The sequence below is a fragment of the Cetorhinus maximus genome, chromosome X (assembly GCF_964194155.1).
Source record: "Cetorhinus maximus chromosome X, sCetMax3.hap1.1, whole genome shotgun sequence".
In the NCBI taxonomy this organism is placed as follows: domain Eukaryota; kingdom Metazoa; phylum Chordata; class Chondrichthyes; order Lamniformes; family Cetorhinidae; genus Cetorhinus; species Cetorhinus maximus.
In genome coordinates, this window is record NC_135917.1 from 4,785,588 (window position 1) to 4,809,071 (window position 23,484).

General features: G+C 46.2%; 1 protein-coding gene and 1 long non-coding RNA gene across 3 annotated transcripts in view; one reads left to right on the forward strand and one right to left on the reverse strand.

The window, feature by feature from the left end:
- LOC144672573 (tensin-2-like) overlaps window positions 1–23,484 on the forward strand; it is a 237,007-nt gene that overhangs the window by 145,635 nt on the left and 67,888 nt on the right. For both annotated transcript variants that reach the window (XM_078534376.1, XM_078534375.1), the window contains exons 4-7: window positions 2,366–2,410; window positions 18,802–18,843; window positions 20,400–20,449; window positions 22,057–22,228. In XM_078534376.1, coding sequence (XP_078390502.1) covers window positions 2,366–2,410; window positions 18,802–18,843; window positions 20,400–20,449; window positions 22,057–22,228 — 309 coding nt within the window. The remainder of the gene's footprint in view (window positions 1–2,365; window positions 2,411–18,801; window positions 18,844–20,399; window positions 20,450–22,056; window positions 22,229–23,484) is intronic.
- LOC144672575 (uncharacterized) overlaps window positions 1–23,484 on the reverse strand; it is a 101,858-nt gene that overhangs the window by 22,554 nt on the left and 55,820 nt on the right. The gene's annotated exons all lie outside the window — the stretch shown is intronic.

Below are 23,484 nucleotides of genomic sequence, written 5' to 3' on the forward strand. Positions count from 1 at the left end.
GGAGTTCCTGAAGACCTTTATATTCGAGAACAGAAAATAGCGAGGGTGTGGGGGTTGAGTGATGCAGTGTCACATTGTCCATTCACTTTGGCATCCTGGGTTTGATTCCAGCCCAGGATGAAGGCTGTGAAATTTGGGACTGAAAGAGTGCCAATCAGTTCTCAACCCTGTCCCTCATAGGCGTGGGATCACAGCACACAGAGCTTTCCAAATGTTCCAGCAAATTTGGCAACTTGCCTTGGAGCACCCCAGTGATGGCTGCAGTAAGAGTGGCTTCACTCAGGCCCAGCCTCAGGTTAATTAGCACAAAAATATCAGCAATGTTTATTGAGGGGAGTGAAGGTGCATTCTGTAAGGCATGATGGGAAAACTGAGAACCCTCAAGCACCAGTTTTTCACCAGTTTGCGCTTTATTGTCAAAAAAGCTGAAAGCCTACTTGACACACTTGAAAATGTGTCTTTTACTCGCCCATTGAACATTGAGAATGTGAATCTGTCACATTGTTTCACTGATTCAGATTCAGTGACAGTCACTTTGTGAAACACAATGGAAGTGTTTTGCCCAGTGCTCAGGCACAAACAGAACACATGGATCAAAGCGGGTTTTCATTATGCAGAGATTATTCAACAGAAAAGGGACTAAGTAATATCAGCCAAAGACCCTCAAGGACTCCCTGTGGCATTCTGAATGCCACTTTCAGTGTCACTGCTGTCACTCTCAGTGCCACATCTCAGGGACTCTCATTGGCACTATGCTAGTCTGCCCCTGAAGTTAATTGCACTTGGCTTTATACACGAGCATTTTAGGATAGGCACTTTTCAATATTTAATCCCATATATCACCTACATGACCATCCAAAATCTTTTGATTATTTCACTGAATTAGCTAAACTCATTGCTGTGATTGGCTAGGGTGCAAGGAATAGAAGGATCTGATGATGCTTTAGATGAATTGGGGTAGGTGGAGGCTCATGTGCAGCATAAACACCAGCACGAACCAGTTGGGCTAAATGGCCTGTTCCTGTACATTCTACATTAAATGTAATCTGTAACTTTCTTAATGAAAGGAATGTTAAACTAACACCACTGTTAATAATTCACAATTGCAGTGAGAAGCTACATTCAGATCAAATTCTCTCTGCTATTTTAGCAGAGGCAGCAACCCATTTTAAACGAACAGGCTCTTGAAAGTGGAAGAGGAATTTGATCCGAATGCATTAGACATTCCCATAATATCATTCGCAGTCATTTCCAGGCAGGAGTTTGATTCCCAGACTATGCCAAGTCAGCTGGTGGTATGTTTGTGCCATCACGAAGGCCGCCTATTTCCACCTCTGTAAGATCACTGCTCTCCACCCCCATCTCAGCTCATCTGCTGCTGAAACCCTCATCCATGCCTTTGTTACCTCTAGACTCGACTATTCCAACACTCCTGGCTGCTCTCCCACACTCTACCCTCTATAAACATGAGCTCCTCTAAAACTCTGCTGCCTGTGTCTTAATTCGCACCGTCCTATTCGCACCAAGTCCTGTTCCCCTATCACCCCTGTGCTCGCTGACCAAGCCAAGCAATGTCTTGATTTTAAAATTCACATCCTTGTTTTCAAATCTCTCCATGGCCTCGCCCCTCCCTTTCTCTGTAATCGCCTCCAGCCTCACAACCCTTGGAGATACCTGTGCTCCTCTAATTCTGGCACCTTGTGCATTCCTGATTTTAATCTCTCCACCATTGGTGGCTGTGCCTTCAGCTGCCTCGGCCCCCAAGCTTTGGAATTACCTCCCTAAATTTCTCCTCCTCTCTACCTCACTTTCCACTTATAAGACACTCCTTAAAGCATACCTCTTTGACCAAGCTTTTGGTCATCTGACCTAATATCACCTTATGTGGCTCAGTGTCATATCTTGTTTTAGAATGCTGCTGTGAAGCACCTTAGGACGTTTTATTATGTTAAAGGTGCTATGTAAATATAAGCTTTGTTGTGGCAGGGTTGGCAACTACAGTTGGTGTCATGGATTAGAGAGGGATGGTTAGCCAGGATTCCTGCTCACATTGGGTAAAGACAGGATGAAGCTGTCTGTGATGCCCTTGGCACTGTAGTGTGCCCATGCACACTTCCATGGCTCACAGTTGGGTGAGGTCCTGAAAGATGCAAGGCTGCAAGGGCAGGGTCAATTATACAAGGGCTCAAGAATGCTCCTAATGTGCCAACTGGGGGAGGAAATATTTCCTGTGACTCCATTCATGCTCAGGATTTGGGAAGAGGTGGTGAATTGTTGGAATAAGACAGGTAACTTATTGCCCAGCTATTTTCGTCATAAATTGATTTCCAAATGATCTAGACCTTGCTTTTTTTGTGCTTTGCAGGTAATGACAATCTGTGTGCCTCCAGCCCCACGAAGCCTGGAACTTGTAAGTACCCTGGCAGCCTCTGCTAGCAAGAAAGACAAAACCATGACCTATCTTATGTGAGCAGGTGCTTATACGAGAGTTTCATCTCAGCAATTAATCTCTGTGTTATTGTTCCTACTTGTGTTACACGAGGGCTCAAGGTAGTGCCCTTGTGTCCATGGTAACCTTTGCCTTCATTAGCTACCATCTGCCTGATATCTGATCAGTGATTCTCAAGCTAGTCAACATTGGACGAGTAGGGGATTTGTGGTCATCATATGAGGCATCGGCTCACAGCAGATACATAAACATGGTTAAAATTAACAAGCTGGGCTTGTAATGTAGGCTGCAGTGACAGCCAGGTGATGTTACAATAAGCTCTCTTATCTTCCGGTTCAGTTACCTTTTATTTTGTTCTCTGCCTCTTTGTGTTTTCTCTAATTTTCTCTTCACTCCGAGGAAAAGAGAAGACAATAGAGCCAGGGCTATTCCAGCACCCGTAATGAGACTCTCTACTAAATTGGTACTGTCGAATGGTTTGGAAAAGCTCACTACTCTACTAGTTAGGCATGCCAAGTGTGAAGCCAGCATGATGACCAGTCCATCCAGTTTGGCATGTTTTCTACCGGGTGCCTTTAAAGATTTTTTTAGACACAACCTGACGTGATGAGCACAGGCAAAACTATAATAACATCCATTTTAATCACACCGCATTTTGAACATAAAACACAAAGTTTCTAAATAAGTAACAAGCTTTTAAAGGGAATCTGGATAAGTGCATGAGGGAGAAAGGAATAGAAGGATATGCTGATAGAGTTAGATGAAGAGGGGTGGGCGGAGGCTCATGTGGGGCTTAAACACCAGCTTAGACCAGTTGGGCCAAATGGCCTGTTTCTGTGCTGTAAATTACAGACATTTTCTAAAAATGCAACAGAAATGTCAGGATATGCTGGCCCAATCCAGACATGCAGTGGTCTCTGATTGAACACAGGAAAGTTGATGGGCCCAGTGATTTTTTTCCTGATCTCCAGTCTTTAACTTCTCTCTCTCCCTCCATCATTTTCTGAATTATCGCCCTCCAACTTGTTATTAAAAGTGTGGTCAGTGCTGCTTTGAACTTGCTTCTCTTGTTCCTCTGAAGCTGTAGATATCTCCACCCTCTACACTCTTCTACCTCCCTGCAACCTCAGTGTCGAATTCCAGACTTATCATTGTCAATGCCTTGTCAATTACATTGTTAAGATTTGTTAATGTTAATTACATTGTTAAGGTTAAGAGAAACAGCTGATGGGTATTAAGTGTCTTTGAACACATATAAATAGGGGACTGATACGCTTGAGGCCTTCTGCAACTGGTGTGCACTGCGGGGGCTGGAGTGCATTGTCAGCCCCGGGAACACCATTTTAGCTTAATTAGTTATGTTTCCTTTGAAAGTTTTTTTTTCCTGTTACAGTGGCCCATCAGGGGCTGTCACCCCTTTTATTGGTTTAGTTTTTATGGATTCTTCAAAAGAGCATGTATATAGGGGACCGGTATGTTTGAGGCCTTCTGCAACCAGTGGGTACCTCGGGGGCTGGAGTGCGTCGTCAGCCCCAGGAACACCATTTTAATTTAATCAGCTAAGTTTCCTCTGAAAGTTTTCTTTTTCTTACAGTGCTCTGTCAGGGGCTGTCACCCCTTTTATTAGTTTATTTTTATTGATGTATTGGTTTTTCAAAAGGAGCATATAAATAGGGAACTGGCACACTTGAGACCTTCTGTGGCTGGTGGGTGCTGTGTGGGTGTGGAGTGCATCATTGGCTCCAGGAACAGTATTCTAATTTAATTTGATAAATTTCCTTTGAAAGTTTTGCTTTTTGTTGCAGTGCCCCGTTAAGGAGCTTTCAATTAGTCAATTAGTTTATTTGTTAATTAGTTTATTTTGTTGGTTGACAGTTTTAATAAGAGCATATAAATAAGGGATAGCTGGGACATTGAGTGGAGTGGGAAGAGAGCTGTGAGACTGAACCAGTCAATAAGCTCTCTCAATAAGGAAAAGCTCTGTGTCTTGGTTTTGGTTTCATCAATCGACCTGTCTCTCACTCCAACTCATTCTTTCGGAGAATCGCCGAACTTTGGAACCCTGCTCCCTTGAGCTTTCCTACCTCCTGCTACCCAAACGTGATGTCACTTTAACCACCGATTTGCCTCTGAACCTGCCCAATCCCAGCCAATGAAGGAACAGGAAATCCTTCCATGTCCACCGCAGAATGCCCAAAGCCAATGAAGTGCTTTTGAAGTGTAGCCACTGCTGTAACTTGGCAGTCAATTGTGCACAACAAGATCCCACAATGTGATAATGATCAGATAATCCATGTGTTGTGATGTTGGTTGCGGGATGAGTACTGGTCAGGACACCGGTGGTGGTTGTGGGGGTATGGTGCGGGGGCAACTCCCCTGTTATTCATTGAACGTTGAATAGCACCAGGGCATCTTGGTTTGACATCTCATCTGAAAGACGGCACCTCTGATAGTACTGCACTCGCTTAGTACTGCGCTGGAGTGCCAACCTGCATTTTTTGTGCTCAAGTCCTGGAGTGGGACTCGAACCCTTAACCTCCTGACTCGGAAAGCGTTGCCAACTGAGGCACAGCTAAAACCTGTAGAAGAGAAACTATTAGCCTCGGCCCCTAACTTAGGTTTTCATATTTTTAAAGAAAATCCTTTCCTCCGTGGCCAGCACAATGTGAACTGAATTTTTGTTTCAAAGGAGGCACGTCATTACTCTTGCCGAAACCTATTCTCCCTAAGGACTCCCTGGTGGAGATGCCAGTGTGACTTCAAATGGGAAATCTGAACCTTCATGAAGTCTATTCAAGCCAGGACGGACATTTTACAAAAAGCTGCTTTGTTTGTCTGAGGGAAAAATATGAAATCATTTTTGGGGCAGAATCCAGCCATTGTCACTTCATGCTCACTATATATCTGGCCTACAAACTCAAGTAACATGAATCCCATGTAGCAAGCTTCTGGTTGGAAAACATAGACTAGCAGAGCAGAGACTGAGGCCATTCAGCCCATCGAGTCTCTGCCAGATCTTTCAAAGAGCAATCCAATTAGTCGCACTCCCTCTGCTTTTGCCCCATATCCCTGCATTTTTTTTTCTCTTTGGCCTTTTGTTTTCTAAATGGATGGCGGTGGGGCACAGTTGAACAGACATCCCTGTGAGTCTACCCTGCAGAGATAGCGAGGGCTGAGGCTGTCTAAAGTTCGACTGCAATTGGGAAGGGAGGCAGTAAAACCTCATTGCGTCATGTCACTTTGCTGGTACAGTCTGGCAACGTGAAAGTCCAGTGTGATCATCAAACATGATTAACCTGTCCTTGTTGGAATTTGTTCATTGGAGATTCTGATTACCCATTTAAAGAACCATATTGGCTCGCTTGCTTGGGGAGTTCTTGGGTGAGAGGAATTGCCCAGAGCAGTCAGTAGCAGCCTCCAGCAAAAGAGCAAATTTCGGTGTGGCCATGACTTTCTTGATGGCTGAAGTCAGACTGTACATTCTCTGAAGCACTGCAGCCATTCAAGAAGGCAGCTCACCACCACCACCTCAAGGGCAACTAGGGATGGGCAATAAATGCTGGCCTAGCCAGCGATGCTCACATTGCATAAATTTGAGGAAAAACTAGATGCAGTGTTCAAGCTGTGATCTGACCAGTTTCAGATGGCTTCCTCAGCCTGTTCTAGTGATATAGTTCAGTGTTCTATTTCCTTTATTGAGCATTTCATCTTCATGAGTGTACTATTCTGCCCACACAAGAAATAAGAGCAGGAGTAGGCCATTCAGCCCCTTGAGCCTGCTCCACCATTCAATAAGATAATGGCTGATCTGCTACATAAACTCCACTTAACTGATCTATCCCCACAGCCCTTGATTTCCCTACATTGGCTCCCAGTCTGGCAATACCTCAATTTTAAAATTCCCACCCTTATTTTCTAATCCCTCCATGGTGTCGCCCCTCACCCCCTCCCTAGCTCTGTAATCTCCTCCAGCCCTAAAACCCTCTGAGATCTCTGCGCAGCTCCAATTCTGGTTTCTTGTACATCCCTGATTTCCATCGCTCCACCATGGGCGGCCACCCAACTGAGGCCCTAAGCTCTGGAATTCCCTTCCTAAACCTCTCTGCCTCTCTCTCCTCCTTTAAGATGCTTCTTAAAGCCTATATACTTCACCTGTCTTAATATCTCTTTATGTGGCTCAGTGTCAAATGTTGTTTGATGGCACTCCTTTGAAGAGCCTTAGGATGTTTTACTACATAACTATAGAGCACAACAAAGGGACAAGCAAATGTTGCAGGTGATTTTTCCAATCCAGTTAGCCCGACTTTAACCCATGTTCCCCTGACCCAGTTAACTTCTGAAGGAGATAGCTGAAGAGATAGTGGAGGCGTTAGTGGTGATATTTCAGGAATCACTCGAGTCAGGGAGGGTCCCAGAGGACTGGAAAATCGCTAATGTAACCCGCCTGTTTAAGAAGGGAGTGAGGCAAAAGACGGGAAATTACAGGCCGATTAGCCTGATCTCGGTCGTTGGTAAGATTTTAGAGTCCATTATTAAGGATGAGATTTCAGAATACTTGGAAGTGCATGGTAAAATAGGGCAAAGTCAGCATGGTTTTATCAAGGGGAGGTCATGCCTGACAAACCTGTTATAATTCTTTGAGGAGGTAACGAGTAGGTTAGACAAAGGAGAGCCAATGGATGTTATCTACTTGGACTTCCAGAACGCCTTTGACAAGGTGCCGCACAGGAGGCTGCTCAGTAAGATAAGAGCCCATGGTGTTAGAGGCAAGGTACTAGCATGGATAGAAGATTGGCTGTCTGGCAGGAGGCAGAGAGTGGGGATAAGGGGGTCCTTCTCAGGATGGCGGCCGGTGGCTAGTGGAGTTCCGCAGGGGTCAGTATTGGGACCACAACTTTTTACTTTATACATTAATGATCTAGATGAAGGAACTGAGGGCATCCTGGCTAAGTTTGCAGATGATACAAAGATAGGTGGAGGGACAGGTAGTATTGAGGAGGCAGGGAGGCTGCAGAAGGATTTGGACAGGTTAGGAGAATGGGCAAAGAAGTGGCAGATGGAATACAATGTGGGGAAGTGTGAGGTCATGCACTTTGGTAGGAAGAATAGAGGCATAGACTATTTTCTAAATGGGGAGAGAATTCAGAAATCTGGAGTGCAAAGGGACTTGGGAGTCCTAGTCCAGGATTCTCTTAAGGTTAATTTGCAGATTGAGTCGGTAGTTAGGAAGGCAAATGCAATGTTGGCATTTATTTCGAGAGGACTAGAATATAAAAGCAGGGATGTGCTGCTGAGGCTTTGTAAGGCTCTGGTCAGACCACATTTAGAATATTGTGAGCAATTTTGGGCCCCGTATCTCAGGAAGGATGTTCTGGCCCTGGAGAGGGTCCAGAGGAGGTTCAAGAGAATGATCCCAGGAATGAAAGGCTTAACATATGAGGAATGTTTGAGGACTCTGGGTCTATACTCGATGGAGTTTAGAAGGATGAGGGGGATCTGATTGAAACTTACAGAATATTGAAAGGCCTGGATAGAATGGACGTGGGGAAGATGTTTCCATTAGTAGGAGAGACTAGGACCCGAGGGCACAGCTTCAGGGTAAAGGGAAGACCTCTTAGAACAGAGATGAGGAGAAACTTCTTTAGCCAGAGAGTGGTGAATCTATGGAATTCATTGCCACAGAAGGCTGTGGAGACCAGGTCAGTGAGTGTATTTAAGACCGAGATAGATAGGTTCTTGATTGGTGAGGGGATCAAAGGTTACGGGGAGAAGGCAGGAGAATGGGGTTGAGAAACTTATCAGCCATGATTGAATGGCGGAGCAGACTCGATGGGCCAAATGGCCTAATTTCTGCTCCTATGTCTTATGGTCTTAACAACAGAGACAGAGCTTTAAATTTGACTTTGAATTTTAAGATAACGAACAGCGTTTACTACATGTCTTCAGGTGTGTTCTGAAAGCCCTTTTTCTTTCACAGTTTACTTTCCAAAGTTTGAACTTATTTAAACCAGGAAGCAGCCATCTCATTTTGAACTTGCATAGTGAACTTCCATCCCATTCAACTCTGCAGTAACGTTCCCATTTTTAGCGAGAGCACACTTCAGAGATCAGAAAGGGCTTAACAAAAACCTCCAAATAGCAGCTGCCTATTACACAGGCATAATGTTTCCATTCTCCATGCCATCTGTATTGACAGTCAGATACCGAAAGCAGGAGGTGACCTTCCTTAAGGCTTAACTGTCAGCGGCCTTTGCATTTCAGTCCTAGGCTCAGAGGGAAAAAAATCCCTCAAATTCATCTCTGTTAGGGCAGGGGTAGCTACAAACAGAGATGGAATAAAACCAGCTGTACCTAATCCTCAATCTCCATAGTTGCAGTGCGAAGCGACATGGAGCATTTGTTGTTTCCATTGGGAGTGTTTGCGCCTCAGAACTAGGAAGTTGCTTGTTGATTCAAGGCCCCAGTTGAAGGAGTGGAACTCAAACCTGGTCTAGATCCCCTCATCCTGTGTTGTCCGATTTGTGGCTGGTACCCCATTTGTGCTCTAACCTAAGGTAAGGAAAGTGTAGCATAGGGAAATGGGGATGGTGGGCCTCAGAATTTGAAATAATTTTGTTAAGTGTCTCACTTTCTAATTTGCTTCAATTTTGTACTTATGTCAATTTTTCTTTGGTCATGCTGGTTACTTTTTGTTGAATATGATCACTTTTTGTAACTTTGCCCTCATACACAGTTGAGAAATGAACCTATTTAACCTGTTACATTCAGTACAAGGGAAGTGGGGTTGCGTCATTTAACTGGAACAGCTAATACCTTAAGCCTTGACTGGCTTAACTATTGTATCGTCTTTCAGTTTTATCTCATAAACATTGCATCCTGCATTCTGCCCTGTCAGTTCAATTGGGGGAGTTTAATTAGAAGCAACGTGAACATAGGACTGAAGTGTGGCAGAATACACAAGCGGCAGGTGAGAATTTCAGGAAAAGAAGCGCATTGTGTACATAAATATATTTGATCAGCCGAGGTCTATTTACAATGGAAATGACGGTGGGGAAACGTCAACAGAGTTAAACAGGTTATTCATAAAGCAATTAAATGACAGGTACTGTATCCTTTCCCTTATTTACAAAAGCAGCCAATTCTGTGTACATCATCGTTATCTGTAATTAAAAGCTGCTTTCTCTCAAAATTAAATATAATTAAAAGCTGACTTTGGCTGCATCTGCATGTTTGACAATAAATGAGCGTTCGCGCCCCCATTATCTTCCTGTCACCCTGGATTGACTGATTTCTGTCAGGCTTTAAACTCAAATGCTGTAAGGCCAATTTTAACCCTGCCCACACGGCAGAAACAGGGCGGGCAATAAAAATGGCTGCAGCAGCTCACATCCAATCCAGCTGGTTGCAAATGTAATCTGCTCCTTTTGATCAGGTGAGAGGGACGCCTGCGGGTCCATCCTTCAGTGCGCAGTTTGGACTGTGATGACATCAACTGCAATTTTAACCCGCGTTCAAGGAGGGGGAACCATTTTGGGCTGTCCACCAGACCAGTTGATCCAGAGTCTGAATAGCCCAGAAGAGGGATGTTACTTTTCGTTTTTTTGGTTTCCTCGTGGGCCCGGAGGAAACCTTGAGCCCTCCTGCCCTCTCATTCCAAACCCCCTACAATTTTCAATGTCAAATATTTCAGTTCTCTTTCTTCTTCTGCCTCTCTGCTCCCTGCAACCATTTTGGAGGCAGGGCCATCTTTTTCCAGAAGCCAACTTCAATGGCTGGTTTAGCAGCCATGAAAAAGCCAGGGTGTGGAAGATTGGCAAAGCTGCAGGCCATTCTTTGACACAACTATTGCATCAAATTTACATCAGAGACCCGGAGAGACTGGAGAAGCTGGGATTGTTCCCTTTAGAGCAGAGAAGGTTAAGGGGAAATTTAATAGTGGTGTTCAAAATTGTGAGGGGCTTTGATAGAGCAAATAAGGAGAAACTGTTTCTCGTGGCAGAAGGGTTCGTAACCAGACAGCACAAATTTAAGGTGAAAGAAGCAGAGGTGCGATGAGGAAACTTTTTTTAATGCAGTGAGCTGCTCTGATTTGGAATGTGATGCCTGATAGGGTGCTGGAAACAGGTTCAATTGTTACGTGAATAAGGGAATTGGGATAAATTTTTGAAGGGGAAAAATTTGCAGGACTATGGGGAAAGAAGAGGAGAGTGAGACTGATTGAATAACTCTTTCAGAGAGACAGCACATGCACAATGGGCTGAATGGCTTCCTTCTGTGCTGTGTCGTTTTATGAAATGTACAATGCCCTGTCTCGCCATACCCCAGCAATCCAGCAGCCTCTGGACAAATGAACCCACTCCTAGCGCTCAAGAGGGTTAAAAGCAATCGCCTGCAGCGAATCTCAGTTCAGTGCAAAATGTCAACCGTCTCCTCTATCAGTGTCCTGCATTGAACAATCACACTCACTGCTGGGGCCTCAACAAAATGACTCTACTCCCAGATCGAGCTGATAATCCTGGTGACTGTGGCTGGGCTCCAATTGTCTTCCTTCTGAAAGAGGGCGAAACATTGCGTACGTTCCTGCTTTTCATTTGATCAACAAACACCCAGCAAACCTGAGAGCTGTAAAATAGAAGGGAAAAGGGAAGAGCAGGAAGGATCGGAGGCTGCTTTTCAGCCGATGGCTGCTGAGGAGGGTGTCAGCTTTGGAAAGGTGATAGCCGCGTGGTGACGGAACGGAAATGAATCGGAAAGAAAGCCTCTTGTTGGGCCCATGTGGCGAGATATTTGTACAGTTGGTTGTTTGTACAGGCCTCAATACTGTTCCCAGGAAATTTCCAATCACCTGTTCCAAATTTCCCAAGGTTTGAATACGTGGAGTGTAAATGTGTGGGTGTATGTGAATGTCCTAGGTAATCTGGATGAGTCACGACAAGTCTCCCACTTGCATGGATTCTCTGCCACGTGGGTCACTCTGCCGTATGTACCATGGAGACGATCTACATAATAACTAATTTGCTGTCCATGAAACCACTGGTCTACTGTGTGTCTGCTGTTGATGTACACTGGCTTTAATGTGTTTGCTTTCTGATGCATTTTATCCTTGTTAGTTTATTGCTCTTTTCAAATGCACTAACTCAGGAATCAGCAACCTTTTTTTTTAACCTGAAGAGCCTTTTTACAAAAAAAATTACCTAAAATAAAAAATATTTACCCACCGGCCGCAATGGCGGTTTCCAATGTCGTATCATCCCATTCCCGCTGCATTAATTATGCATTCCTGGAAAACACGCCGTTTTGATTTGCCCGCCACGACATTACCTCGCCGCTTCATCACACCAGGTGCTATATTTAAAGTGCAGCTGTGCGCACATCTCTCAGTACTTCCAGCCCACGACTGCTGTACAGAAGACATGGCCCTGAAAGGCAAAATGACTGCAGTCCCTTGGTTTAGTGATGCATCCCTCGAGCATCTTTTGGACACAGTGGAGGCCCGCCGTGATGTCCTCTACTCCTCTCTGGCCACAGGATGGGCAGCAACACCACTTGGGAGGTGGTGGCTGCCATGGTAAGAACCTGCAAAAGGACAGCCACCCAGTGCTGCAAAAGGATGAATGATCCCCTCCATTCCGCCAGGGTAAGTCACTCTCAATGAACACACACACAAATCCATCACACATCCACAGGGCCCTCACTCACTACCAGTTCAAGGGACATCACCATTCACTCTCTCACACAGACCTTCATTGTCCTCATCCCATCCATGGGACCACTCACACATACCAGGCATACTTATCATCTGGCCTGGCAGTCGTCCTGCTTACACTCTCTCCATCTCTATTCATTTGGGACAAGCTGGCACACAACAAGAGGGAGAGGCCGTAGACCGGTGGGGGAATGCCTGAAATCAAGGTCCTCATGGACTTTGAAAACAGAGCCATCCAGCTGGCCAGCGATGACTGGAACCGGTCCTGTGCTGACGGTGAGGTCAGCGGTGCTCAACCAAGTGAGGATCCAGCAGTGCAACATCCAACAGACAACCAAGCTGTGAGTGAGTTCCCCCGTTCCGCAGTCCCCTGACATGCACTAATTATCTCCCCTTGCTTTCACAGACACATCTTCCAAACAGCCGACAGAGTCCACAACCCAGGGCCTCCAATCGAGCCCCGAAGAAACCACAGAAGAGGAATCTGAAGGCATCCTCATTGAAGACCCATTACAGCGCTCACCCACACGCTCCGCCAGCACAGACACACATACCTCGGTGGGACCTAGCTTTAGAATAGCCTCGGGATCACAATCTGGTAAGCGCACTGCACTCTCTGATCCACAGCAGGCAGAGGCAGGGACTTCCCAGGTCCCGGCACTCGGAGGACTGCTGGAGGCCAGAAATTTGCTGAGTCCGAGTCAGATGATGAGCCTCTGGACTCATGTCTCGGGAACATCAGGAAAGGATGTCTGCTGTACTCCTCAGATTGCAAGGTATGACGGAGGATTCCATCCACCTTCAGGCTGAGGTGATAGTGCCGACATGCCAACGCACTGAGGTCAACACTGGTAGGATGGCAGCCACCATGGAGACCTTGGTCCAGTACATTGGTCCTGCACCACTGCGTGGGCTGAACTCCATTGCTTACGTTATAATTGGCCTCCAACAGTGTGTACATGAGAGGGGTGCCAGGCAGCTCGATCTCACTCCAGCTTCCCCTTCTCCTCAAGGAGTCAACCAGGGGCCCTTGGGCACCCATAGGGAGGAGGATCAGCAGGTGTACGCCCTGGGCCATCCACCCAGGTGACTCCGGGAGTGTCTGGCCCATCCGAATCCCATCTTCCTGTGACCTCAGCAGCTCCAGCTCCACAGGCCGAGGAGGGTGCCACTGCCACACAGCAGGACCCTGAAAGCAGGCCGGGGATCTCCAGGTCTCAGCCCTCCAGAGGACACCTGCCAAGGTCATCGCAGACAGGGTGTCACAGTCAGCAGGCTGCCTCAACCTCCACTGTGGATGTCCGGGGAGCAACAAGACGTAGCGGCAGGGTTAGGAAGGTTAAGAAGATGGAGTTGCACAGCCTGGGCATGGGAGTTAACCACTTGTACATAATGCTCACTATTGTAAATAAACTCTCAACAATGTCTCCCTGACTATGGCTCCTTGTTCTGATGAGCAGTGTTTGTATCACTCAGATGTGAAGCCTTTCTGCACAAGATAAAGGCAGGTGTCTCAGTCCAGGACCCCTTCCCTGTGCCTTGTGCAACCTTCAAACCAAAGTGATGATCCGGCCTCACACTCCCTGGACACATTACTGATGCCTGCACCTCGATGGTGCTTGTCATTGCTGCCAGAATATCATGGGCAGGCATCACAGAGTTCTGTCATTCTCTCTGTGTGCTCTCAGCACCTTTAAGGTGGGGTTGGCCCCCATCTCTTCAGCATCTGTGACCAGTGATGCTGTGCTCCTGAAGGGCTCAGGTGCTGAAGATGGACAAAGGATCAGTTGCTTTTAAAGTTTCATGGCTGCGTCTCCATGATATGACCCTGATCACACAGCGCAAGCGAGCTGCCCTCAGCCAGACAGGAGCCAGACATTCACAGAGGCAATGTGAAGATCTATGGAGTGTCCTCGCTGCATGTTGTCATCATCCTCCTGCAATACAGTGACTATTAGGGCCTCCATTGCATCTCCATGACAGGAGCATTATCACAGAGGGTATGTCTGCTACCATAAGCCAGACTGGAGTCAAAACATTCATAGTTGCAATGTGAGGATCTATGGTGTCTCCTTATTGCATATCATCATCATCCTCCACAAATCTAGCAGCTATGAGGGCCTCCCGAACGCGCCTGCCTCGTCTGGACAGTGCGAGGGCCTCATCGCCATCATAGTTGCCTTCAAGGACCGCCTCACCCTCATCTCCATCGACGTCCTCCTCATCGGAGGACACTAGCTACTCAGCCAGCTCCTCTCCCCGTCGCAGTGCCAGGTTGTGAAGGGCTCAGCAGGCGACGACAATGCGTGACACCCTCTGCGGACTGTATTGCAGGGCTCCACCAGACCAGTCCAGGTACCAGAACCTCATTTTCTGCATCCCGATGGTCTGCTTCACCAAGTTGCGAGTTGCAGCATGAGCCTTGTTACACCTTCGCTGTGCTGCAGTCTGAGGCCGCCGTACGGGTGTCATCAGCCACGGCCTCTACAGGTAGCACTTGTCCCTGAGGAGCCATCCCTGCAGCCTCTGTGGACCCTGGAAGACATCAGGGATCTGTGACCGACTGAAAATGTAGGAGTCATGTGCACTCCCTGGAAAATATGCGCAGACCTGCAGGATGCATCTGTGGTGGTCGCACACCAGCTGCACATTCAGCGAATGGGCCCTTGCGGTTGATGTAGTTGACCGTTTGTTGCGATGAAGATCTAAGCACCACATGTGTGCAGCCTGCACCTGTGGGAAACCCAAGATCTGGGAGAATCCAATCGCTTTTGCATCCTGGCTCTCCTGGTCCCAGGTGAAATGTACAAAGTTGTGTGCCCTTGTGAAGATGGCATCCTTGACCTCATGGATGTATTTGTGGGTGGAGGTTTGAGAGATCCCACAGAGGTCACCTGTAGAGCCCTGAAAGGAGCCACTGACATAAAAATTGAGTACCGCTGTCACTTTCAGAGCCACTGGCAGAGGGTGCCCTCCATGTCCCCTTGGCGCCAAATCCTGCAGTAGCTGGCAGATGTGACCGAACAGTTCCCTATACACGCGCAGTCTTCAGAGACACTGGTTCTCAGTCATCTGCAGGAATAAAAGACAGCATCAGTAGACCCTGGGTCTAGCTAGGCGCCGACCAGCGACAACTTGCTGTGGCTCTTCAGTAGCGTGTGCGGGAGCCCCAGCTGCCCCTTCTTCCTAAGGGTGCTGCTCTTGCCTCTGCGTAGCCAGGCACCTCTGTCACTCTCTTCTCTGTCATCTCCGCTCTCTGTATGTCACAAGACATACACCTAGTTCACCGAGCTCCATGCTCCTGATGTACTCCTCCTACAGGATAAAAGAGAGAGACGCGTGGGTTAGCTTGGGCATTCTAAGAACCTCTTTTGGTTAAGTCTGAAGGCCCCTTAACGCATCCCGGAGAGTGCTGGAAACCCATTGGATGGACAGAGCTTAGTGAGCTGCATGGCTGCCTGAAACCCCAGCCCCTTCTGCCCCACTCCACCTGACCAATTGGCAGCAGCTTTGCCCATTGGACTGCATGCTGTGCTCTCAGCTCAGGCGCAGGCATTCTCCTAACCCGCGCTGCAAGGCTGCACTGTTAGCTTGAACCATGGGGGAGACTGGTCCAAACCGGGATGATGACATCGCAAGGGGATGTGAGCACCTCCACCAGTGACTGTTCCATGGCCAGCTTTAGCAAGGAGATTGTACAACGTGCCCAGTCGTCCAACTGTTCTGCAGTTCACTAAAACGCTCAATAGTTTGCAGTCTGTGCCTGAGGGTGAAAAGCTCTGGAGCACTTGGTGGCACTTTCATGCCTCTGCATTGCTTGAGTGGGCAGATAAGGTAGAGACCCGACTCCATGCATATCAATGTGGCTGCGTCTGAACTGTCCAAGCTGCAGAGGAATGGTCACCTTATACAAGGTTTCCCTAATGCGTGGCCACTTCCCTCCCCCCAACCCCGCACATGCTTGTGCACTTCAACCACAGAGCAGCCCTTGCCGCCCCCCACAAGTTGCCTCAACCACAGAGCAGCCCTGCCACCCACCCCACCAAGTTGCCTCAACCTTGAAGTCCAACAGGCGACCCTCACGAGCACTGCGCAACGTTACTATGCACTCACCTCCAAGTTCCCCTCAAAGTGCAGCCCGCCAAGTGCACGCCTTATATATGCTGTTGTGAACCACATCGGCGTGTTGTCCCGCCGATGTGGGTGGATGATCCAGCGGGGTTGGGGGGGATGATTCTGGCGGGCTGGCCTTATAATAATATGCAGATGTATTACAATGAGGTTCCCAACGGCCGATGGCAGGAAACACAGCTCGCCATCGACGGGCTAAGCGGACGATCGCAAGCTGGTTTCACAACATCGTGAAACCGATTTTTGGCCTTTTTGCCATATTGCCTGCTCACGCCACCGAACATGACCAATGCCAGTGGGCACAGAAAATTCCGCCCTATAATTTTGTCAGTAAAGTCGTCTTTGAAACAAACTTTAACTTGCGATACTAAATTGGATTAAGATTTTTTTTTTTGGCTATCGATTCTCATGATAAAAATTAGCTTCTCGTAGCACATTCGGAATAATTTATTGTCTCAGCCATATTAGATACAATAATGATCACAACCATAAAAACTGTCCCTTGGACCAAAAGGCATTATCTATAACCCAGAGAGGGCTATACCCCTCAAACAGCTTTATTTAGAGTGTGATTATGTTTTTTGTTAAAATAATCATTTGGATCCATAAAGTGCAGCATAATGTTCAGTCTTTTATCTCCACAATAAAAACACAGCTTACTTTTCCTGACTTAATATTTTTCGGCTTTTTTTTCATGTTAATGCGATCCAACTGAAAAAAGTTGTGAGCTGCAAATGACATGTTAAAGCATGTAGCTCTGGAACCTGCAGACCCATGTGCTAACTGTTTAAGTATGGTGTGAAGCTTATCTAGGTCAATGTTTTATTGAATTTTCAATAATTTGTGTTCCAGTAAATGCACAACTCAAAACAGGGATCAGTGACTGTGTATGGGAATCTTAAATAATTGAGAGTGAAAGCAGTGTGCAGACCTCGTGCATTACAATATAAACCAGTTGGTGTACTTGTGTTTATCAATCTATCTGTATTGTTATTTATCTATTATCTACCTATTTTCTATGCATACGAACATACAAATTAGGAGCAGGAGTAGGCCACTTGGCCCCTCGAGCCTGCTCCACCATTTAATAAGATAATGGCTGATCAGATTATAACCTTAACTCCACATTCCCACCGACCCACATAACCTTTCACCCCCTTGCTTATCAAGAATCTGTCTACATCTGCCTTAAAAATATTCAAAGACTCTGCTTCCACAACCTTTTAAGGAAGAGAGTTCCAAAGACTCATGACCCTCAGAGAAAAAAATTTCTGCTCATCTCGGTCTCAAATGGGTGACCCCTTATTTTTAAACAGTGATCCCCGGTTCCGGATTCTCCCACAAGAGGAAACACCCTCTCCACATCCACCCTGTCAAGACCTCTCAAGATCTTAAATGTTTCGATCAAGTCGCCTCTTACTCTTTTAAACTCCAGCAGACACAAGCCTAGCCTGTCCAACCTTTCCTCATAAGACAACCCGCCCATTCCTGGTATTAGTCTGGTAAACCTAAACTGCTTCCAACACATTTACATCCTTCCTTAAATAATGAGACCAATACTGTACACAGCACTCCAGATATGATCTCAGCAGTGCCCTGGTGAGATATCTATTATTGATGTCCCCTATAGAGTAATGCATATAAAATCCATATCTTAGCCAAAAAGATACATCATTATAAAGTGCTATTCCCTGCTTAACGTTCTGTTCCAGTAAAACAAGTAGCAAACACGGGGAGAAGAAACCCTTTCGAGTCTGGGATATTTTAAGATGTTGCAGTGTCCCAGTCAGGAAGCTGTGCTCCCCTCTGGGTGGGCAAGTCAGTGATAGGGCTGCACTATTGCTTGGGCTCTTCACTGGGAGCTTCAATATTAGAATTCTCTCACAAAGAACACTCTGAAATTTATGCGTATTTGATCCTTTTTGTATTTTCTAATTTCACTCTGCGATATTCAGAGTGAGAACTTTACAGAGAGGTTTCTTTAACATGAGGAAAGAAATAGAATGTTCTCTGTGATGCACAGTGCAGTTCTCTGAGGCGAAAGCATGAAGGTCCTGCAAAACCGCTGAATGAGAATGGTTCCTGGATCGTGGAACTTCAGTAATGTAGATAGATTGGAGAAGCTGGGCTGTTCTCCTTGAAGAAAGCTGAGAGGAGATTTGATAGGGTTGTTCAAAATCATGAGGGGTCTGGACAAAATAGCTAGGGAGAAACTGCTCCTATTGGCAGAAGGATCGAGTATCAGAAGGCACCCATTTAAGATGATTGGCAAAAGAAGCAACTTGAGGGAAAACTTTTTACGCAGTGAGTGGTTAGGATCTGGAGTGCATTCCCGCCTCCTGTTCCCTTCCCATTGGGAAGTTGGGGGAGGGATCAGTGAAGTAAGCACGTGACATTTCTGTCACGTCAGGCTGGATGGGTGCCCAGAATCAACTCGATGTACATTCCTTCAGGAAAAGGGCTAGTTTTGTTTAATGCGTCAGTTAATAACTTTCCTGTTTCCGATTTCCCACAGCCAAGAAAGGGGACTGGAACAGTAAGGAATATTGAGCATTTGGTGAGTAAAAGACATGATCTGCAGGGTGAGGTATGTACGTGCACGTGTTTGTATGTATGTATGTGTATCTATGTATATTCAACACTGTGACGATGGCATGTGCCCACATGCTTATGTTAAATATCAAGGCCTGGAGGCTATTATCTTTTCAGGTAATAAGATTCCTCCACAGTGTAAGTGCTCTGGCTGTATTTAAATTTAAACGTAAATGTACTTGACAGTTGGGATGGTGCAACTAAAATTGTTGGCAGGCATGGGATTGTTGTTTCCTGACACATTTTGGAATTGGAACCCCTCTTACCCCCTTGTTCTTCTTTCTATTCATTTATTTTCCTTTTAATGTTTCATGTTTCTGGTCTTGGCAGTTTTCTGATGTTTTTTTCCACTCCCCTTCTGTTTGCTTCTTTCTCATTCCCACAGCTTAGGCAGTGTCGAGTGATGTTTCCTTGATGAAAAGCACCAATTGGCAGCTCTTTCAAGACTCACTTTCACAAGGATTATGTTTTGCTCCGTTTGGTTCTAGGAAGCTGCTGCTGATACAGTCTGAAAGCGATGCTCCTTTGCAAAGAGCTTGGATTGTTCAGAAAGCCTCACAATTTTTGAGGTATTGGTCAAGTGGGCATCTTAGAATTTATGCCAGTGAGCACTTAGCATTTCTCCAGTTCAGAGAGTTAAATAAGTGCCTCATTTTATAGATTAAGGAGTCCTGCATGCAAGAGGAACACTGCTCACTGCTGGAGGCACAATGTGGTTTGGAGGGAACTAAAACTATTGAAGTCACGTTGGGCCTTTGTGCCTCAAGACAAGGTCCGTCTCCATCTGTCTCGGTCTCAAAAGCTTTCTCCCTGTATCTGTGCCTCTGAGAGTCTCTCTCTGTCTCTGGTGGTGAGCCTTTATCATCTCTCTCTCCGTCTCATGGTTTAGTCTCATTTTGATGTGTCTCCATCAGTATGTCTGCCTGTTTCTCGCTCACATCTGGTGCATAGACACAGCTGTTTCGCACCTCTTTCTGCCTTGCTCCCATGGCCACTATTTTGAAGCAGAGCAGGGGGTGCTCCCCCCTACTCACAGTGACCTGGGCCAATATTTATCCCTAAGCCAGTGCCTCAAACAAATGATCTGGCAACTATCTCATTGCTTTCTGTGGGATCTTGCTGTGTGCAAATTGAATGCCACATTACAAGGACAGCGACACTGCACAAGATAGGTCATTGGCTTGCTTTGGGGGCATCCTGAGGCTATAGAAATGCAAGTCGTTCCTTCTGCCCCTCTAAAGAACTCTCGATCTGTCAGTGGAGCTTTTTACAATGAACTTGTATAACAAGTATTTTATTTGTTAAGAACTTTCCCTGGAAGTGAGTCCAAGTCTGCAGTATGATGCTCCCTTGATAAGGGCGACTTTAGCAGCTTCCAGCCCACACGGTTGTGATAAACCTTATTAAGCATGAAGGGATCAAAAAAGCTCTTTCAAAGATCCTGACTGCCTCGTACGGTATGGGAATGTTTTCCGCATATGTTGGCTCTCTATGTTAACCTTTTTTTCTCAATATGTCTAGGGGTCAACAAAATCTTTGAAAGGCACACATCAAAGGAGCACTCTGCCAAGGTAAAAAATGCTCAATTTACAATGCATTTGTTTTAAAAGTAGATAATTGAGACAAATGAACAGTTTTGGTAAAGTGTTGGGTACAATATGACCTGGGGCACTGCTCGCTCACTCTCCGGGGACATTAAAAACTCCTTGTCCACGGGTTTACAGAGAATTAACACACTGTGGGAAAAATATTGGAAGGTTTTGTACTAAAGCCTAATAGACTGTGTTTGCTTAGGTTTGTGGTAAATGGTGAATTGAGTTACTAGTCTACATTTCTTCTGTTATTGTTTTTAGCTTGCTTAAAATTCCAACACTGAATAAGAAAGGGACAAATAACTGGATTTATTATAGACTTAAACAATATTTCACAGGCAACCTTAGACTTCTCTAGCGACCAGTAGCAATCTCCTTCCCAAGTGATCGCCACAGTCTGGGTGACACTTACTCCTGTTAAGGAAGCGTCTTTAAATGTTCTTGCTCAGATAATAAGAATAAGAAATAAATAGCTCAGGAATTTACTATCTCAACCACTATGGATGTTCTATTAGCAAAAGTTAAGCTTATTTTTAGGTGGCATTACCTTCTAGACTTGTTCATAGGATGTGGGCATGCTGCAAAGGCCACATTAACTGCCCTGAGATGGAGGTAAGCCTTCATTTTGACCAATTGGCTTGCAAGCCCCCTTTAAAGAACATTAAGAGTCCAACACAGAGCTGACTGCTTGGGCCACTCGGAGGGCAGGAATGGAGGCAGATAGGGCCCCGAAAATACCGGCACCAGCCAGCTTGTCAGTCTCAAGACACTGACCCTAGCCATTTTGGGCAAGGTGAGTTCAGGGCATGGGAAGGCGATTAGACTCCTTGAGAACCTTGTTGGGATTTTCCTGACACAACACAAATTAACTGCCTGGAGGTGGGCTTCGAACGGCAGGCCGGGGATGGGTGGGGGGGGGCTGTGTTCCAGGTAGGCCTAAAGGCCCTCCCCACCTGCTTGGTTGGAGGTACAGCCAAAGGTCGCCCTGCAGAGAGGCTGTTCCCCTCCCCACCAGTGGTGGTCTGGCTGCTTTTTGTAACTTTTTAATTTAATTTTTTCAATGGTAGCTGAGAGGGCAACTGCTTGTTGAAGCTTCCTCCCAGTTACTTACCTTGTTGTGCAGCTGGGTGCTTCTCTGAAACTGGAAGGCCTCTGATTGGCCCTCCAGCTTTGAGGGTCCACCCACCACCCTTAATTGATAGGAAACATGTCTCCGGGCCAATTAAGGGCTCACTCACGTGACAATCTAGACTTTAATCAGTTTCTCCCCCCCGCCCCAAAGGTGGGCTTCTGACCCGCAAGCAAACCTGGCTCCTGTTTTCTGCCTTCATGGCGAAAATGCAGCCAGTAGTGTGGGACTGAAGTCATGTGCAGCTAAACTAGGCAGCCTCCTTTCCCAGTACAGCATTAGTGAATCAGTGGGGTTTTCATTAGTCTTAAAGAGCTGGTGGGTTAAACTGGGAACAGACTTGTACTCATAAACTTTGAGTTATTAGTATAGCCACTATACTACTCTTCGAACGCATGGCCAATGTTGCCCGTGATGTGAGATTGTGATCCTGGCTTGCCATCCTGTTTCCGAGCAGGAGTTTCAGTGTGGACCACGTCATGGAGCGGAACTACGACTTTGACCTGACATACATCACGGAGCGGATTATTTCAGTCTTCTTCCCACCTGTGCTTGAGGAGCAACGATACCGCAGCAATCTGAAGGAGGTGGCCCAGATGCTGAAGTCCAAACATGGAGACAGTTACTTAGTAAGTTGTGGTTTTCAGAATTGAGGAGCTCGCACACAAGCTGTAGTGCACCTCAAGGCAGTCAGTATAACTGTTGAGTAGCAAGCTACTGCCAGGTGTTATGCTTTGGACTGTTATTCTAGGTATATACATACAGTTGTAAAACTGGACAATTATAAAGGATTACATAGGATATATACGGCACAGAAACAGGCCATTCAGCCCAACCAGAGCATGCCCGTGTTTATGCTTCACTTGAGCCTTCTCCCATCTTTTCTTATCCAAACTTATCATCATAGCCCTCTATATCCTTCCCCCTCATATTCATGTCTAGTTTCCCCTTAAATACATCTATACTTTTCATTTCAACCGCTCTCTATGGTAGTGAGTTGTACATTCTCACCACCCTTTGGATAAAGAACTTTCTCCTGAATTCCCTATTGGATTTCTTGGTGACGATCCTATATTGATAGTCCCTAGTTATGCTCTTCCCCACAAGGGGAAACATTCTCTCTGTATCCACTCGATCAAAACCTTCAGAATTTTAAAGGCCTCTATGAGGTCACCCCCCAGCTGCCATTTTTCAAGAGAAAAGAGACCCAACCTATCAATACTTTCCTGACGTGTAAACCCACATATTTCTGGTATCATCCTTGGAAATCTGCACCTTCTCCAGTGCTTCTAGATCCTTTTTATAATATGGCGACCAGAACTGCACACAGTGCTCTAAGTGTGGAGCTGTTATGTGGTCCCACGGTGGTTCGGTGTGGCACTAAGTGCCACAGACCAGAAAAGTCATCAGATCCATCCCCAGTCTGTGCTGTGTCAGCCTGGGTGACAGCAAAGGGCTTTACAATGAACCTTGCCCTCCCTTCTCCTCAACCCTTTTTTGGTCGGGAAGGTTGAAATCAGCCTTTGAGGCTAATGGCTTTCTGCAGATTTCAACAACAACAATTTATATTTATATAGCATCTTTAATATAGTGAAAGGTCCTAAGACACTTCATAGGAGCATAACAAAACAAAGTTTGACATCAAGCCACATAAAGAGGTATTAGTTCAGATGACCAAAAGCTTGGTCAAAGCGGTAGGTTTTAAGGAGTTTCTTAAAGGAGGAAAGTGAGGTGGAGAGGTGTAGGGAGGGAATTCCAGAGCTTGGGGCCGAGGCAGCTGAAGGCACGGATGCCAATGGTGGAGCAATTAAAATCAGGGATACACAAAGGTCAGAATTAGAGGAGCACAGAGATCTTGGAGGATTGTGGAGCTGGAGGAGATTAC